At 36.7% G+C, this 19,779-nt stretch overlaps 1 protein-coding gene across 1 annotated transcript in view; it reads left to right on the top strand.

Moving 5' to 3' along the window:
• The first annotated feature begins 2,399 nt into the window (after positions 1-2,399).
• The window catches only part of LOC145987736 (importin-4-like), a 128,433-nt gene continuing 111,053 nt past the window's right edge, over positions 2,400-19,779 (top strand). Inside the window, exons 1-3 of the mRNA XM_083122393.1 lie at positions 2,400-2,529; positions 16,799-16,971; positions 19,520-19,694. Of these exons, the coding sequence (XP_082978519.1) occupies positions 2,467-2,529; positions 16,799-16,971; positions 19,520-19,694 (411 nt within the window). The 5' untranslated portion in view covers positions 2,400-2,466. The remainder of the gene's footprint in view (positions 2,530-16,798; positions 16,972-19,519; positions 19,695-19,779) is intronic.

The following is a 19,779-nucleotide window of genomic DNA, read 5'->3' as shown; positions in this document are numbered from 1 at the left end:
AAGAGTTCAAAAATGTCGGAAGCTTAATGATGCTTTATAATGCTTACGTTAGAGTGAAAATTGAATACGCAAGCATAGTGTGGCACCCTCAAACCCAGCAAGATATAAACAAAATAGAACAAATTCAAAGTAAATTCTTAAGACACTTAAAGTACAAACTAGATGGTATATACCCTCAAATGGAATCCCGTGAGAACCTTCTCAGATATTTTAACCTAACAACTCTCAACAACAGACGCATCATGCATCAGCTCATTTTCCTCCACAAAATTTTAAAGAATCTTATTGAAGCTCCTTTCGCCCTGTCACAGCTCGACTTCAACGTCCCATCATTCAAATTACGACCAAGAAGGCAACTCTTCAGCCTCCGTCTTAATAGAACCAACGCTCTGACAATATCCCCAATTTGGAATATGTGTAAAACATTTAATGATACCATCAAAAGTGAAAACAGTGTGGACTTATTTTGCCCGACCGCAATTTTGAAAAGGAATATACTAAAATTACATAAATTACGATAGAACCTAAGATTTATATGTTTGTTAAATGTTTTCTGTCTACGGAGTGGGAAATAACCTTTTGCTAGGGGTCCACAGTAAAAAGTAACAACAATTAAGAAATTATGGTAATACCAAATGTTTACTACGACAATTGTGGTTACAAAAACAAAATTAAAAGTTAGTATGTCCGCCGTTTGCTTCTCTCACAGCACGAAGACGATCAGGGTAGGAGCTCAGAAGATTCACAAACAGTCCGTATTCCATTCCATGTCACGGAGGACTTTTCCAGATGTGCAAGGAGTGTTGGCCGGGAATAGCGGTCCGGTCGGCGTTCATCAAGGACTCAACTGCGTCCTTCAGAATAGCCGCTGCATTCAGGTCCGGTGATGCACCCGGCCATTCAGAACTGCTGAAGAAGTCAATGTCACTTCGCCGAAGAAGGTCTTGGTTTTAGCATTTGCCTTGAAGCAAGGTGCTTTGTCGTGAACTAACTTTTAATTTTGTTTTTGTAACCACAATTGTCGTAGTAAACATTTGGTATTACCATAATTTCTTAATTGTTGTTACTTTTTCCTGCAGACCCCTAGCAAAAAGTTATTTCCCACCCTGTATATACTACATTCATCTGTGCAATATTTCAATAATGTTATCACAAATTATTGTATAATGAACGCCATTAATGGGTAATATACCTGTTGCGTTCAATTTCTGAAATAAATAAATAAATAAACAATAGAGATGGTAAGATATCCTCTTCCAGCATTCGACGATACTCCACTGCCGTTAAGGTCTCGTTGATGAAGAAAGGGTCCACAACACGAGTCCCCCACACAACACACCACACTATCACTTTTCCGTGAACATCGGCACATGCATCATACGAATACGGGTTACTGTTATACCAATGAAACAGTTCTGTTTGTTCACTACGCCCGACAAGTAAAAACCGGCCTCCGTGGCGGGGTGGCTATCATTACGCGCTACTACGTCAGGGGCCCTGGGTTCGAATCCCGGCCTGGGCATGAATGCTTGTGAGTATCCATTCATCAATTTCATCACAAATTAGCCAAAAATGGCACAAAAAGCTAAGTAAAATAAAGCAATTCAATCAATCAATCAAACCGACACGTAAAAGTTTGCCTAATCAGTGAAGAGCACTTCGATGGCGAAACGGGGTTTTTGCCCTATTTGCTCTATGGCCCATTCCGCAAATGCAACACGGCGATCAGGATCGTCGAGTTAAAAGGAAAAGAAAAACCGAGGCGGACATTTTCTAACGACTGAAGTTCGAAAAAAAAGTTGGGACATGGATGAAAAAGAATAAAGAATGGATTATATCGACCAAACTGGGACATCTGGTAACAACGGATTTAAAATTAAAATCACATAATATTGCCTACTGCAGACTTCTAGAGCATGCCTCTCCCCACAAACAATCTATTCATTAATGCAAGGACAAAAGCGAAATTCTCACAAAATCTGAAAAGATCGTCAAAGTTTTTTTTCTTTTTAGGTTTTTATAGGTTCACTTTACATTTCATAGTGCGAGAGGAACGTGGCTCCCATGGCCCCCTTGGGTACGGACCTGACCCTGTTCAATGTAATGTTACTGCATGTAAAATGATATGTACACGTGTATATACTTTTTATTGGTATTATACAACCGTATTACTTTATTATCAATGGAGCGCGAATGTAAAGCTTATGGCAACCAAACGACGAACGAAATTATTTTAGGACAAAACGGAAAAGTTTGGCAAATGAACAGCCCCATTGCATCCCCCGTCACGCAGTAGCTTGTGACGTCAGTAGCAGCGCCTTCTTAGCTTCATGAACAACGCAACATCGTTGGCTACGCAGCGCAGTAGCTGTAATTTTGACTTGGAAATTTTTCATGTACTCGAACAGCAGAAGCTGCATGTAGTTTTAACTTTTTCCGATGTGTGGCGTTACTGAATAATAAAACATGGCATCCTTAGAAGAGATTCTCGGAAAACTCTTGGTGGCCGATAATGCCATAATTCAACAGGTAATTTAATATCCTTATCATGAATATAGTGAAAGCTCTTTGTAAGGTTCACGGACAAGTTAGTTTACATCCTAGGACGAACGTGCATTAAAAAAAAAATAGCGTTTCGCCAAGTTGTCAGTTGAAGGCACGTTGTCAATAAAAGTTAATAAAAGTTCCTAATTATTTTTTTTTAAGGTGTTAGTGTACAACCAAAGTAAACATGCACATAAATTATTCATTGTCTATTTCAAAACTGACAAGGTGTGTAGGTGTCTTCAAGTATGATTTTGTAGTTCAAGTGCATTTCAGTATACCTGAATCACCATGCGGCATTCCGTTCATTCCAGAGGGGAGCCGCTGAAGGTTGCTTTCAGAGCATGAAGGCATGAAGTATTAGTGATGTCGATGTACCGCTGCTAAAATAATGTAATGAACTTGATGAAACATTACTTAAAGTAATAAAAATGCACGAGAGAGTCCAACGTCATTGTTGACAGCCACTGTCAATGAAATTTTACGCCTCTTCATAGTAAAAAGATATGCCATAACATCATATTTAATTTTCCAGGTAAATGAATAAATTATAATTGATGACAAGGTAACAGTTTCATGCATCGGAGACACATTCAAATCGGATATTTTGTCTTTCTCGTGGTTAGTACTTACCAATTGTGTATTGCGGAACATAGTGGAAGGTTGCATTATGCTTTTTGCACGAAAAGAAACACCTTTTCTGCTAAAATAAACCATTTTCCTTAATACTGCGGAAAGCACCTCACGGTGCGATATCGCTTGCTTTGCGAATAATAACGCTTCTTTTGTTTTCGAATATCAGTGTTTCCAACTCTATTGTGCATGAAAATTCCTATGTTCCACGAATTATTGGGTTTTTTAAATTATACTTTCAAGTCACGAAACATGCAAAGTTAGCCATGTTAGGTTAGATTTGGTTTGTTTAGGTTACGTTAGTAAAAAATAAGAGATTATTTTACCCTCACAGCATCTTTCACGTATTTATTCCATGACACATCCTTCTTGCCCGCAGCCGGCTCTCCGGCATCCGTAGGGAAAGTAAGTTTTTTTTTTTACACTTTGTCACTAATTATTCACGGGAACGAAGTATGCCTATGAGGTTAGGTTAGGCCTGTTAGGTTAGGTTCCATTAGCACTCATTTCACCCCTAAATATGTGCTTCATCATCGAAAAATGTCCTCAGTACATTCAATCACGCATATCCGGACAACATCGGTTTTTCTCGATTTTCTCCTCCAGGAAATTTTTCCTCGCCTTGGGATTTAGTTTGTTGACTTCCTTATACAATAATCCAAGGGATCTTCTACGCCCGATAATAACCTAAAGTCACATCCATGACATGCCATTTTCTCGATAAAAAGCGTGCGTTTCTAGGAAAAAAAGTGCACATTTCTCGACAAAAAACTGCACGTTTCTCGAAAAACCCCACGAACCATTCACACGAGGTTAGGTTAGGCCTGTTAGGTTAGGTTCCATTAGCACTCATTTCAGCCCTAAATTCATCCAAAAACCATTTTCCTTTCTCGAAAAAAAACCGCGAGCTTCTCGAAAAAAAAAAAAAAAAAAATAGCGCGTTTCTCGAAAAAAATCGTGCATTTGGAAACCCTGATTCCACTTGCGAGATCGCGTGACTTCCGACGCTAGAGCCATCTGCAGGTACATCTTGGAAACAACGGCATGATGTTGTCGATTTTCACAAAATGCGCAATATTATTGCATGAAAAGTGATTATTTATTGTTCTGCTGCATTGTACGATGAAGTTTTAGGAAGACTATATATCGACGAAGGTTCTAAACCTTGGAGATACTCATTTCCGTAAGTAGTTTCTTGTGTAAAATTGAAGAAATGTGTCTCCGATGCATGAAACTGTTACCGATGACAATACACTTAGATTCTAGGGAAATATGGAATGTTTACATAACAGGCAAATCCCCATACTTATGTGCAAAAGATTATAGGCTGGTTTGCTTTCGCAAGCAAGAATTTCAATTTGTACTTATACAATGGTTTACAGTTATGCATCAGATGGCCTGAGTTCATTTGGTTTTGTTGTGATTTCATCATGTTACATATGCATTTCTTATGTGGTTCGATTTCGATTTACGTCTGTTAACATATACTACAGAGTTTTAGCGATTACTTACTGTGTGTTTCCTTGACGCTGGTTTTTCACTTCCATATCCTTCTATGTAATTCTTGAGGCTAAAATGTTCAAAGATTTTGTTCAATACACACTTTTGTAGTTAGGAGAATCAGGTTTAGTTCCCTTAGAATTTTAGTAATAACCCTGAATACTTTCATTGTTAGGCTAGGCGTGCCAGGTTTAGTTCTCTTAGCATGAAAATAATATCCCTAAATCCTTTCGTAGTCAAAGGCGACTCGTGGATTTTCTTGGGTGTAGGAAGTTATGGTAAACAGACTGAGGAAAGTTTTCGAATATGCATTCAATTACACAATCACATGTATCGCTTGTATGTGTACCTTGTGCTATCCATTGCATTTACAATGAATGTTGGTAACTGTGCTATTTCGCACAAATAAGTTTCTTCATTTTTACAGGAGAAAGTACTTACGGAATTGAGTTTCTATAGATTGTTGAAAGGCCGTGGATGTATTTTTTTCCATCGTTCAATATATTTGACCGCAAATACATGTATATTTCAAGAAAACTATGCTTGCCTAACCTAACTGAACCTTGCTGGAAATAGTTCGTGAGGCTATCCACCAATGGTTTTCGGGGCTATTCGTCAATGTTTTTCGGGGCTATCCATCAATGGTTTTTTGGGGTTCTAACCCAGGAAAAATCCGAAATCAGTAACACCAAAGTAGTACTGTTAATGTGATAAATTGAAGTTATTTTCTTCTCAAGAGCAAAATCTCACCTTCAAGAACCTTTCGCAATGCATAATCGGTAAGTACGATTCTTAAAAATGACGAAAGAAACGAGTGAAAAGTGTTTGTGTGCGAGATCACACCAGTACCTGAATGTTAGCTGCAACACCTCCCTACCTGTCGTGTGTGGATTGAGGAGAGCTTTGCCTGATACCAACCTCCTGATAAGAGAAAAGTGCTGTTTCATCTCTTAAATTAAACTAAATGCGATAAAATTATGCTAGGGTCTATTATTATTATTATCATCATTTTCTGATGACTAGTAGTTTTAAGTTCAATTTATGCAGCTATTTTGGACCTGTGAACTGCGTTGTTGATTATTTGTTATAGTTATGCAACATTAGAAATTTCAGTACCAGTGCGATCTCCATCGAACACCTCTCACTCATTTATTTCGTCATTTTTAACATTCGTACTTACCTATTCTACATTGCGAAAGATTCTTTAAGGTGGCATTTTGCTTTTTTTTCACGAAAATAATTTCAATTTTTCACATTAACAGTAATTATTGTTCTTCGTTTTTTCGCTTCCGTAACACACAATATGGGGTAGAGCTTGAGTCGCGTCGTGGATCATGTGGTATGCAGTGTTTCCAACCTTCGTAACCGAAAAATACCTGAATAGTCCCACAAACCATTGACTGATAGCCCCGAAAACCATTTACGTATAGCTCCACGAACCATTTCTGGCAAGGTTTGGTTAGGTTAGGCAAGCATAGTTAAAATTTTGTTCGTAAGACAATGCGATACAGCTTTAAAAAAAATATTCACCTTCACTTCTTGCAAAACAACAGCATGGTTGGAAACACTGACAGAGGGTTACATCATGAAACGTATGGAACATCCAGCTCACGTAGAGGAAGCAACGGTCATTGTGCGTCGGAGAGATATATTTCTTCAAAAATACATGAATTCCCGGTCAAATAGATTCCATGAAAAAAAAAAATGCCTCCACGAACTTTCAGAATGCTACAGAAACTCATTTCCATAAGTAGTTTCTTCTGTAAAAATGAAGAAATCCATTCGGCGGAGATCGCACTGTTACCGACCATTCAATAAAATGGGTTCAGTAAAGTGCTTGAAAGAAGTTGAAGAAATTTTGACGACTGGTAACGGCGTTCGTTTGTTTCATTTGTGTCCCCTAACTTTCTACAGATTTCCTTTTATAAAATGTTACTCGCTTGTTAAATCGGGGAGGATAACGAAAAGATGAAAACAGGGCCTGTAAAAGCTTGTACCTTGGTCGGCATACTTCCTTTAGTTTGAAACAAGTCCGTTTCATACGTACAATGAAGATCTGGATACTTTTTTTAGTAACATTATCGTATGTGGGAAACGAATTCCTTCAAATTTCCTTCAAATTTACAAGAGAACGTACTTACGGAAATCATTTTCTTTAGCATTGTGGAAGTTCCTGAATATAGATTTGATCCATTTTAATGTGAATGCGTGTTGTTTTCTGCGAAAATCTCTGTCCGACATGCTGTTTCTGCTCCTGCCATTTGCTTTCTGCATGAGAGTGCAATGTTCCGTGTGTTAAGATGATGCAACCCCATAGCCAGTGTTTCAGCCTCACCGTGTTTTCACTAGAACCACGTGTCGAGTATTTTTAATTTTTTTTTTAACTATGCTTGCCTAACCTAACTTAACCTAACGTAACCTTACGGAAAATGGTTTTTGGGGCTAACGTGAATGGTTTTTGGGGCTAATGTCAATGGTTTGTGGGGCTAACGTCAATGGTTTGCGACGTATTAGCATAATTTCAAATCCAGGCACGAAAGTAGATATTTTCCGGTAAACGAGGTTGCAACACTGCATAAATCGACAAAGCACTTTCAGAACGCCCCCTAAACCAGTACGCTATCACGGCCATTATGTGTTACAGATTCGAAACAACAAGTAACCGTAAGTACTCGTAAATAGAAGAAATAGACATTATCTTAGTTAGAAATGCATTATTTCACCTAAAGAAATGTTCCGCATTCGAAAATAACACGTTAGCAATGTAAAGAAGTCCGAAATATATGATTCGTAGGTGTTTCCCTCATTCGATAATAGTACCCTTTTTTTGTTTTTTTTAAGTGTATGTTTCGTCCAAATATCTTTATTAGAATTCAATTTCTCTTCCCAAGAACGCCTGTTTTTGAGATGCTAAATTTTTCCATTATGCCAAACACAGATTGCTAGTTGCCAACGAAGTTCAAATTTTGCTAGGTTTGGCATCACTGATTGAGGAAACCACTGAAGCTTCCTCGTGGTCTCGTAAAACTGGTCAATTCTGCTCCCTCCCTTGCTGTAGTATGACAAGAAACCTTCCTCAGAGGCAGCAGATCTGGAGCGAGCAGGTGATAGCAGATTGACTTTTGACAGTTGAGTAGCGAACCTACAGTGCACTCATAATTTTATAACGTGCATTAAACTCTTAAAAAGTACAGACCTGGAAATATGTATAATTGAACTGCAGGAAGTTCCTCACTTCCTACATGGAGGAATCACCCCTGTTCATAGTTAGGTTAGGTGTTAGTTTATGTAATGTGTCAAGCATGCAAAATGGTGACGCAAGGTACCTCTTAACATCTTATTTTACCCATAAATTGGGACTTTTTCAAAACGAAAACTGTGCTGATTAGTTTCAGGAATGTTCCAATCATTCCCACTATTCTATAATACTTGCAGTTGCTTCTATCAATAGAGAATGTCCATGGGGAGTGCAGCATGCTTGCGTAAGGTAATTTTAAGTTGTTTTTCCCCCAAAATAAATAACTTTTTCGAAATCCAAACAATGCTCGTTACTTTAAGGAAGGTTCAAATTTCATGTGACAGTGATTGCCAAGATATTACGATAATTAGTCTTCTAGGAGAATTTGAAAAAAATCATAAAACAATCTGAACCGTTACCCACCAGTGTTTTAATCCACCCATAAGTTTTCCATGTATTAATCCTTTTCGTGGTATCAGTATGCCATTGTTCCCCATTTATAAAGTAATTGGTTGAACTTTTATTGCTGAGGATGGTTTGATTTAATTTGTTAGTATTCAAGTAAGAAGCAGGTTTACCGAATTAAGAAGCATGTATTTTTTACGTGGTTCGATTTCTTTATCAACTTAGTGATTGCATACATGTTTTCTGGCGAATGATTTCTCCCTTCCGTATACAGACTGCCACTGCATCTACTTCACATGCATGGAGTGCATGATAGCATTAAAATAGTGTGTGTAAATACTTTTCATTGTTAAGTTAGGTGAGTCAGGTTTAGGGCTCTTAGCATTAAAATAACACCCCTAAATGCCTTCAATAACTGCTCAAGTGGTATTTAATCTCAAGCATGAAATCCCTTCGAGCCTCCCACGAAAATAATGCTTTGCAAGGAATGTGAATTTTCTCAAAGCTTCAAATTTAGATTCACAGTCATTTCCAGTATTCTACAAGACTTCCAAAACTTTTTATAAAACTTTCAAATATCATTGAACATCATAACAGTTACCAAGAGTGGTACGTTTCTAATATTTTCCATGTTAGAGTACTAGGCTTACCATTCAATGATTGTAAGTTTATAAGCTGTCAGATTTAATTTCCATATCAAACATGAGTATTTTTTCTATCTGTTCAAGAAGTTTTAATAGTTTCATACTAAAGTGTAATTATGTTTAGTTAAAGTATATCCTATAGTGAACTGCATGAATCGAGTCCAGTCAAGGCCATGCAACCTACCTATGGTGTTGCCAATAAGCAACAATTTCAACTTTCAATAATAATTCAGAAAAAAAATGTTAGAAATGGTACATAACATAATGAACATTACAAGGTATTTTTTTTTAAATTGATACACTTTCGTGTGAATTTAGAAAAAAATAAATGCATTTTTCCATTAAAATTAACAAGGAAAGTTTATATTTTGGCTTCAAACTAAAATATCATAGAAGCAGTAGCACAGGTGGTTGAAAAGAATAGTCAAATATTCTTGAGGTTCATAGATTCCTACAGTAGAAATTTTATGCACAAAATGTTTAAAAACTCAATATGCTGACCAAGGCAGAAATTTATTTTATTATAAAACATAAACTAAATGTAACGTTTCAACCTTCTAGCAAGGTCTTCTTACGACTCTGCACCAACTACAAATGTAACAAGTCTGGAGGGGAGTAATGTTTGTGTGTATATATATATATATATTGTTCTGTTTTGTACCTTGTTACTTTTGTACTTGGTGCAGAGTCTGAAGAAGAACTTGCTAGAAGGTTGAAACGTTACATTTAGTTTATGTTCTATAATAATATAAATTTCTGGCTTGGTCAGCATATTGAGTTTTTCATATTATGGAAACAAGGCTTAATGGTGTTAAAATGTTTAAGCATTTGAAGTAAGAAAGTGAAATGTTCCAAGAATTGCAAAAATCCTCCGGTTATGTAATTTAAAATATTGTCACTGGCTAACTTGCACTCTATTTGAACATGTAAAAACGTTCAGCAAGAAAGTTTGCAATAAAATATTGAAATTAATTTTGAAGACACATGCAGGTTTTTCAGTGTGACATGTCAGCTATATTTTATGTTTTATTTGACCAAATTGTGATGCGCATCTATCTTGTGCTCATCTGAGACCTGCCTGTGACTTGTGCCCAGCTTCATTTACTTACTGGAGGTACGGAAAGTTTTGTGTAACTCCACAACATATTGTGGCTGTACCTCGTCCACAGTAAGAATCATCACAATCTCTCTCTCTCTATATCATCAGTTGCACCAGGATTAATCATCTAGGTGTGCTGAGGAGTTTCGGAATGAAATTTAGTGGGTGCAATGTTGAAAATAAAGAAAACACGAAACACACATGCATGCTTTAGGGTCAATACACTTGAAATCACCCAGAGCAGTTTGCTTCATAGTCACAGATTTGCTTTTACTAATAGATGCATGGTCCAATATGACAAATATGTAATATTAGACTTGTCCAACAAATATGTTGAATATTACAATTTTTTGAAAATTTGATGAATATCAGAAATTGGATGGATAAATGAATGCACCATGTGACACGAAATATGTCATATCTCTGAAACTATGTGAAGTATTAGCCCCGTCTAGTTCACTAAACTTTTTGGGTATTTTTGCACTGAACCGTCTAGTTGGTTACATGGTGCAACATCGACTCGTCTACTTCGTTGACGTTGTTTTGGTGTCAAGTAGTGGATTTGGTGTCTGTACCATTTGTACTACATTCTGGAGCGGTGTAGCATGTGGTGTATGGTCACACAATGTATGCTAACTAATCAAATTAACATTTAAAGCAGCAGACAGGCATTTGTTGAATCTTCTGAACTTGAACACTGCTATTCGTCTAGTTGGTCGAACGTAATTCCTTGCACCAGCCTGACACCAGGGTGCACTACACTGACTGTCAAAAAGTGCAACTAACTAGATGGGCTATTGTGATGATTTAGGTATTGTTGGATATGAGAGAGACAGTCCTAACAGAAAGTAACTGTTACCACTCTTACCTACTCAGAAAGTAGAAAAATCTTGAAAGAAAGCAATACGTTGTGATGTAAAAGACACTCCATTTCGGGTAATTGTTTGACAGGGAATCCCAGGTTTTACCACAATGAAGATTGTTACTCACCATAATCAATACATGTTCAACATAATATTAAAAAATCAGAAAGCTAACATTGTTCATGCTAAAAATATTACAGGTTTCAGTATTCAATGTATGAACTAATGTTTCCACTAGCACACAGTTATATTTTTGAAAAATGGCTCTAAAAAACTCACAAATTACCACTAATATGAGTACACATAATATTGTTAGAAAATGTTGAATATGTGGGAGATGCATTACTATGATGTTTATCCACTTTTATGTAACATAAATTGTACTAAGACCAGAGTTCTTGTCCAGAATGCATGTGGGTCAGTCTATACCGAATGGTCCAGCACTGGTTGCTTCAGCATTTATAAAAAAAATCATATTTTTGTTGTTCTAAACCCTATGCAAGGGTAGTTGAAAGCAGGCATTATGAGGGTGACGACAGACCTGAAAAACTTGGAAAAGTCAGGGATTTTTGTCTTGAGTGACCAATGTTTTTGTTGAACTGTAGATGCGATGTGATGCAATGAACCTGCCAGACATCTGATTTTGAAAATATCGTAATAAGTGCTGCACTTAAAAAGGGAATTCATTATGCCAGCCTTTGGTGTAAATTTTAGGTCTCTATTATGCATTGGACACAACCATGGTGCCAGAAACAAGTGATGGAAGGTGAGGATGTGGGGGAAGAGAAATTTCCAGTGAGGCGCACACATTTAATGAACCTCGAAATGTCACATTTAAAATGTATTGACATGTTTTTTTTCTTGTCTATGGGAGCTATAAGGGGTCTGACCTATTGACCAGAAGGGTGCACCACTCGGGCACTGTCTGACAGATGTCCAACACTGTAGTACGGCATTGTGTGGACAGTCTGAAGGAACGTTGAAACGAATGAGGGCTTTTATCAATGTCGAATTGCAACAAAATGTCTCACTACAGCATAAAAAAATGCATGCGTGGCACTCCTATGCATCTGATTTTTTTGTCTGATGCAGTACGACATTTCATCGGACAAGCTTTCGGGTTCTCAATTCTAAAAACATATCATTTTTGCCAGTAATCAATGTTCCTCTGCCAGCTCTACTGAATTTTTACTTTTCGTCTACTGTTATTGAATTTAACAGGCTGAAGCTTTATCCGAGGGCAGTCCAGAATATACATTCCAATTAGCCATAAATTAAAACACAAACTTTGGTAATAATTGACATTTTATTGTCTTCATTACAGTGACCCATAACTTACTTTTGAACATATTCACCACCATTCTTCAGGTATTTTTTGTAGTGTGGCACCAAATATTGTATGCCCATGTCATATGTCAGCCTCCAAAAAGCGGAACTGTCTGTACAGTAGCGTTACTGTTAAATGTATGGCCTGCCAGAGGGCAGTCCAGAATATACATTCCAATTAGCCATAAATTAAAACACAAACTTCGGTGATAATTGACATTTTATTGTCTTAATTACAGTGACCCATAACTTACTTTTGGACATATTCACCACCATTCTTCAGGTATTTGTTGTAGTGTGGCACTCAATTGTGTATGCCCATGTCATGTGTCAGCCTCCAAAAAGCGGAACCATCTGTACAGCAGCGTTACTGTTAAAATGTATGGCCTGCCAGAAACTGCTTCGGCTGAAGGAATAGATGAAAGTCGTAGGGCATGAGGTCGGGGCTCCCACTTAAAGTGATGTAAAAGACCCCACTTGCGGTCAGTTGTGTGGGGTCGTGCATGATGGATCTGCCTTCCATGAATTGTCTACACCATCCCTCTTTTCCAAGAACTCCGCAACTACTTGACCCAACATTAGTATGGCGGGGGTTTTTAAACATCCACCTACATTACGACCACGATCTTCAAGCAAGAATTGGCAATGAATGTTTTATTTCCTACAGCGTTAACTAAGCAGTTACATGCCTTCATGGTCACGTTTGGGTTCAGTTTTCACTTATCCATGCTTTTAATCTTGTCATCTGCTTCCCAGGAGGGTAGGGTTTTATTCAATGTTTCTAGGAAAATCTATGGAATTTCCTGTGCTGGTCTCCCAATCTGTCACATGGAAGGGTTAACAAACTTTTAGAAAGGACAAATGTTGAGACGAGTTGTTGCCTTTGCCCGCTTTTCTAGCCACTGAAAATCTTTGGTATTGGTAAAAGAAAATCAACCGATACTCACTGAATCGGCTCAGCCCTAATTTGAACATGAGTTGTGACGTGAATATTGCTTCTGTATTTTAATGTGGTTAGGTATGTAAAATGTTAACTTAAATAATTGCATGGTCTTGAAAGGAATTCACTTTTCATATGATTCCAAAGAGATTCTACCTTGAAATTTTGATTGAACCTTCAGTAGATGTGTACCAATATGTGTAAAATTTTTGAAAGTTTCGTTTTTTGGAAATTGTAAAATAAAGTTTTGAAAACACTTTCAAAATTTGTTTTTCGCAAAAAACCAAGCATGTTGTATATCAACTGAAAGCCCTCTTCATAAGCTTTAAAATGAGATCATGTCCAGCCTTGTAGGTTTTGAAACAGGTCTCTTGCAAATTGTATTTCAAGTTTCAGCGGTGAGCTGTTTTTGTACAATTTTGTCAATTTTCAAATTTCAATAACTCACAGCTTTGGATCATTTTTCTTAGCTGAGTTATCATAATTATCGCAACTGTATGCAAAGGTCGTAATCCTCTTCGGAATACACGTTGGCGTTAGGCCCAGCCAAAGGCTGGAAACGGCAATGGATGATCAGTGAAATAATTGGAAGCAAATCTGTGACCATGAAGCAACTGTTTGTCTTTGAATTGGGTGATTTCATGAGTATTGACCCTTTAGTCACTACATCAAATACCAATTAACTTTAGGTAGGTCTCTATGGAAGACTACTTTAGTAACTGGTTTAATTTTTGTGTATGTGTGTTGTTTAGCATTGTTTTTCTGCCACTTTTGACTAATTGTGGCAATGAGATGAATGGTGATTAGATGACGTTGATGAAGTGACACTCAAAAAGAACACGGGGCCATTTACCCACTGTACCCCCTCAAGAATTAACGTTGAAATTTATATTAATCGACAGATTTTTGATGTTTTGTGTAATACAAAATTAGTTCCAGTGTGCGGAAAACACAAATAACTGAGATATCCGATCACAAAGTATGACCCGTGTAAGCAAAAACCTGCCATTTTGGAGTGCTTTCACCGCTTTTTATTATTAAAACTCTTTGTATGCACACTCAAATAGTGAAAGAACACATCGATAATAACTATTGGTACCAAACATAACTATGTAAAATTATAGTAGCTGTTGTGGAATGTTGTTTTGGGTGCTAGATTCACTTGCGCGAAGCCTTCAGGCTGCTGTTCTTCACGGTAATGTAACATGCTAAGGTTACAGATGTACTTTACTTCACAATGACACATTTCCGCAAGTTAAAATCAGCTGATAAACATTCATAAACAACAAAATATTCACCATGCAAAATATTTCACTTTCTCTAGGGAGTACAGAGGGTCATGGGTACCAAGAACACTAGCCCAGAACTTTAACCGGTGAACTTCAGTGGCGAGACCAAAAGTCAACCACTTATTGAACTACACACATTGTTGCAAGTCTTTAAGACAGCCAACAAACACAAACAAGGCTTGTTCAAGATAGGCAGGCCAATTGCATACTTTATTGTGAATTTCACTCCAAGAAATGTAAACATACGAACACTAATCTCAATCTTTTTGAATTAATTAGAACTTTTATCAACAATGCTCCAAAAAGAAAATATACTCTCACTAAGCTATGAGTAATTATTGAAAATGACGAATGGGCCTTCAGAGTAAACAAAAGAGGAAACAATTCTTAACAACAATGTGGACGAAAGAGAGAGAGCAGCCACTGATTTTTGTAGGGACTGCCGCTACTACATTAAAGTAAATATGGCTTCAACCAAACATCCCTAATACAATACAAATTAAATGAACCACATATGTGCAATGCACGAAGTTTCGACTGAACAGCTTCGAACTGTTGCAATCCTGGAGGGCCATGGATGTGGAGGAGGCAAGGGGGATGTTGGAGATTTATCTATAAAACTAACCATGTTTATTCTTTCTTTATGTCTATTTTTATATTTGCATATAGCTTCAATTGTTTATTTGTGTATATCAAATACCATAAGAAACCTGCACTCCCATTGGCTAATTCATTCTGAGCGCGGTGTCTTATTACCGCCATATCTTTGTACTCTGCAGTTTCAGTGTGTGCGGAGAAGCCACTTGGGCAACAACTGGAAACCGTCACGGACAGTTACGGATAACGTAAGCCTAATGTGGCTATGTTTTATTTAGTGGCGTGTTATCGGGACACCAGCTGCAAACTTTGTGTAAACATTTTTCCCTAGACAGGAGTGCAGGGAAGTGTGATTTTGTGTTGTGTGTATAAATTATAATACATAGTTATGGTTATCAGTGTGCACCTGTATTTTCTTTACAACTCCCAAGAAGATTGCGGTGAACTTAGCCCTATAATTGACACAATCCATTCCAGAGAGGTGTAAGTAGTAACCTACAATTTTGCTTACATTTAAATCCTGCCGACCAGGATCCACAGTCATAATTGGTCCTCAACGGACCGGGTTCATCATTCATCATAAAATTGGTCCTATCGCGCAGGATTCCGCATTCAGGGGAGTTGTGAAAGCTTGACTGATCTAGATTCATTCAGTCTACTATAGTTGCTTACAGATTTAATTACTCACGATTGTTGTATGTAATTTCATGAGTTAAGTTAGGCTTTTTTCTAAAACTCAACAACATTAATACAAATGACAGTTCAAAAAGAGAGAGAAGAAAATAGTAATTTATGTTGTGTCTGTTAGATTCAGTTTGTTTTATTGTCTGTAAGAACATACTGGGTAACGGTTCCAAATGTTAATGATTTTTTCAAAGTTTCGTAGGAGAAAGACGAATTATTGCAGAATTGTAGAAATCATTGTTAAAGTAAATTTGAACCTTGGTGAAAATAATTCCTACTGTTGGGATTTCCGAAAAGTGCAAGTTTTTCAGAGAAAAAGGACATAAGAAGCATCTGAGCTTCCCATCGACAAGGCATTTTTTGTTAATAGAAGAAAAAGAAAGTGTGTCAGAACAGTGGAAATTATTGTGAAAATAAATTAGAATCTTTCTTTGCACTGTCTGCAGTTTCGAAAAGTCCTATTTATTGGGGGAAAAGATGGGTAAAAGGTATTTCATGAAAACTTCTTCCCTTCAACAAGTAATTCTACAGACTACTGCTGACATGAGGCTTGAACGGTGCCTTAGACCAACACCACCATGATGAGATATTGAAAGCATTTAGGGAAATTATTGTAATGCTTAAAACACTAAACCGGACCTGCCTAACCTATCCACAAAAGCATTTAGAGATGTTAGTTGTATACTAAGAGCCCTAAACCTGACTTGCCTAACCTAACTATGAAACCCCTTCCCACCACACACGTGACCTAGATGGCAGCAGCAGTCCATGACCAAGACAACTGTAAATGAATTGCTGTTTGCAACAGAAGAATCACATAGGAGTATACAGAAGTGAGAAGTCATTCTCAAGCAAACGCACAGTAAGTAATCGCTAAAACTCCAAAGTGTGTGTTAAAAGACATAGATATGAAACCATGAAATAAATGCCTGTGTACCATGATGAAATCTGAATTAAGCAATCGTAATTTTGTCCTGAGATTGTATTGGTTTATTATGAAAGTCTGTTAAAGTTGAGTTGCTGTATATTTTAATAGGGAACGCAAGAACTGAGGGAGGCTTTCAAAAACCCTGACATAATCCCAGCATTATGCAACATTGTTGTGAACTCCCCGAACCCTCAGATTCGTCAGTATGCTGCTGTGTTGCTACGAAAGAGGCTGATGAAGGGAAAGGCATGGAACAAGCTTCAACCAGAAATCCAAAAGGGGTGAGTACCGTGTGTAGTGTTCAGAAAGTGTCATTTTTTTTTTGTTTCAAACATCTGTAATCACTAGGGCTCGGAAGTTAGGAAAAATCGTCTTTTTTTGCTGTCTTGAAAAATGCTAAACCTGGTTTCAGTTCATTTCTCTTGAATTAGAACCAGAAAACATAATTTTTATTTTGTATTTTTTGGCATTTAGATCATTTTTCAGTATTTTTTTCTGTTTTTGTTGCATTTTTCTTCATGTTTGAAAGTTATTTTTCTCTTCGCCTCTTGTTTTGTGAATTTTAAATGCTTTTGCTAAAGTAACTTACATATTTAAATTTCTGACATGGTCCTTTTAGCAAGTTTGCTATTAATGGAAAGTACGGTCATTGGAAAAGCACAGTATTATTTTTAACTAAATGTTTTTGTTATGCTTTGAAAGGTTTTTTTTTTTAACTGAAATAATTAATTGTGATAAATTTATTTTTCCTCCAGCAAACTTCAAATTCATTGCGTGAAGCTCACTTCAGGTTCCTTTGCTGGCCTGTATTATCACTTTAATCTGTGGTTTTAAAGTAAAATTAGTCACAATACAGAAAAATATATATAATCTGATGTACACGAAACACAGCTGTAGTTTCACTTGCTGGCTCTCTACTGTATCGTGGAAGGTCCACTCCGAGAGAAGGTGAATTACAGAAAAACCTTGCAATGCATTTTATGTAACCTTGAAGTAAAAATAAAGAGAAGTACAGTAGCACTTAATTGTTTATATCCCTTTGTTTCAGTAGTATAAATCACAAAACAACAGGTTGTATCGAATCATTCAACTACTCTCTTGTAATTTATGTAAAAATTAAGCTTTCATTATCAGAGCGAAAGTTAATTTTAGGTCATTTTTAATAATTTTAAGGTCATTCTGCAGGTAATGTTTTTGACATTTTTTAGGTCATCAACTTCCGAGCCCTAGCAGTCGCATTGTTTCTTTGCCTTATTATGTTGTAGAATTTAGTAATGCATTCTAAATTAAATTTACACTAGTAATTCTAATATTATTATGACACACACAGTTCCTACTTACAGGTTTTCAGGTTACTTACTACTTACTGAGGTTTTGTTGTGCAGAATAATTTTTCTGACCTGCTTCTATATGCTTACTTGAGTAGGTTAGTTACATTCCTATCATTATCCTTTTGTGATGGATGGCAAATCCAAGGAACCAGTGCTTTTGATATTCTTTTTAGTTACATATACACTAACATGTTTTTAAATTAAAAACACACACTATTTTCCAAAATTATGCTGCAGAAATAATTATATGATACTTTAGGTTCATGTAGTTACAACAAAACTATTTATAGAAATCTTTGCAGCTTGCAGTAAAGTAATACAAATGAAGAGCATTTTTTTTACTAGATGTAACTATTTTTTTTGTATGGAAATGTTATACAAATTTATTTCCTGTTTCAAATGCTAAAAGATAGCATTATTGACAAACTAAATGTCATTGTAGTAATGAAGTAATGATATAATTACAGCAAAGATTTACACATTCCTTTGGCCATGGTTATTTTGGATCTCGTTTCAGCCGAACGTTTCCACTTATGTACATGGTTGAAAATGGCGGAGCAAACAACACAATTTAAATAAGTTTTGATGGTCACATTGGTTTTAAGCCACTGTTACATACATGGCTGTGTTTCACCTACAAATGAATGAAGGGATAAGAGGCTGGACCCCATATAATGTGATGTGTGCAGAATAGCCAAAGTGCTGACACCCAAAATTAATCAAATCAATCATTCTGTAATTTAATAATAAGCTGGAATATATTAGGTCTTTTTGCTACCTTGAAATTCTATGCTTAGACACACACAAGATCAGTTGAAGAGGTTTGATAGTGAACCTAATTCTATCTTATTTCCAAGAGAACTAAAAATAGGGATTATTAAGGAAACTAATCATTAAATGTAGGAATGAAGGAAATTGCCAAAGACTACAAGAATCGTTTATACAGATTTTAATATACAGGGTGGTCACACTTTATTTTTGACACTACAATGGTAATAATCGGATTACTTGATATGAACACATATCTGTCTCATTCATTAACCACATCTGGGACTTTGTGGAGGCCCTTCAGAACGTATTGAGGGGAACATCACTGCCCAGAAAAAGGTCTTATTCACACTTGCATCGCGAAGTGTGCCAAAATATGGTGCAGAGTTCAGACATGCTATGAAAAAGACAGTCTCCGTACCAATGTTCCGGATCAGGTATGTGTTCATATCAAGCATTCAACCATAACCATTGTAGTGTCAAAAATACAAGGGGGTATGCCCACTTTGTAACCTTCCTGTATATGTACATGTTTCAGTGATTTTTTTTTTTTTAATACATATTTGGCTGTATGTTTCATCTGTAGCTATGTAAAAATCCAGTCTTTAATAAGTAATACATATTGAAGTTCACTTTACTGCACTTCAACTTTAGGGTTACACTTTTTAGCAATTTGTAATGCAACAAATATAAGACAGATTGTGGCTTACCTTGTTTTTTATGATTGCAGAGTGAAGCAGTGCACGTTGCAGGCTCTTGTAGCAGAACCAGAGCGATTTGTGAAGAATGCTATTGCTCAGTTGATTGGAACGCTCATAAGACATGAATTCCCAAACCAATCATGGCCTGAACTTCTACAGTTCATCCAGCAGATGACAGGCAGTGACAATGTTGCAGACAAGGAGGTAAGCTACTGGCAGGAAGAGTGCGTTCAATTCGATTTTAGATTTCGTCAAAAGTTATTTGATGCCACTTGTCATCAGCACCGTA

This window comes from Lepisma saccharinum, chromosome 5 (assembly GCF_977018435.1).
Source record: "Lepisma saccharinum chromosome 5, izLepSacc3.1, whole genome shotgun sequence".
Lineage (NCBI taxonomy): Eukaryota > Metazoa > Arthropoda > Insecta > Zygentoma > Lepismatidae > Lepisma > Lepisma saccharinum.
This window is presented reverse-complemented; position numbering and strand designations above follow the sequence as displayed.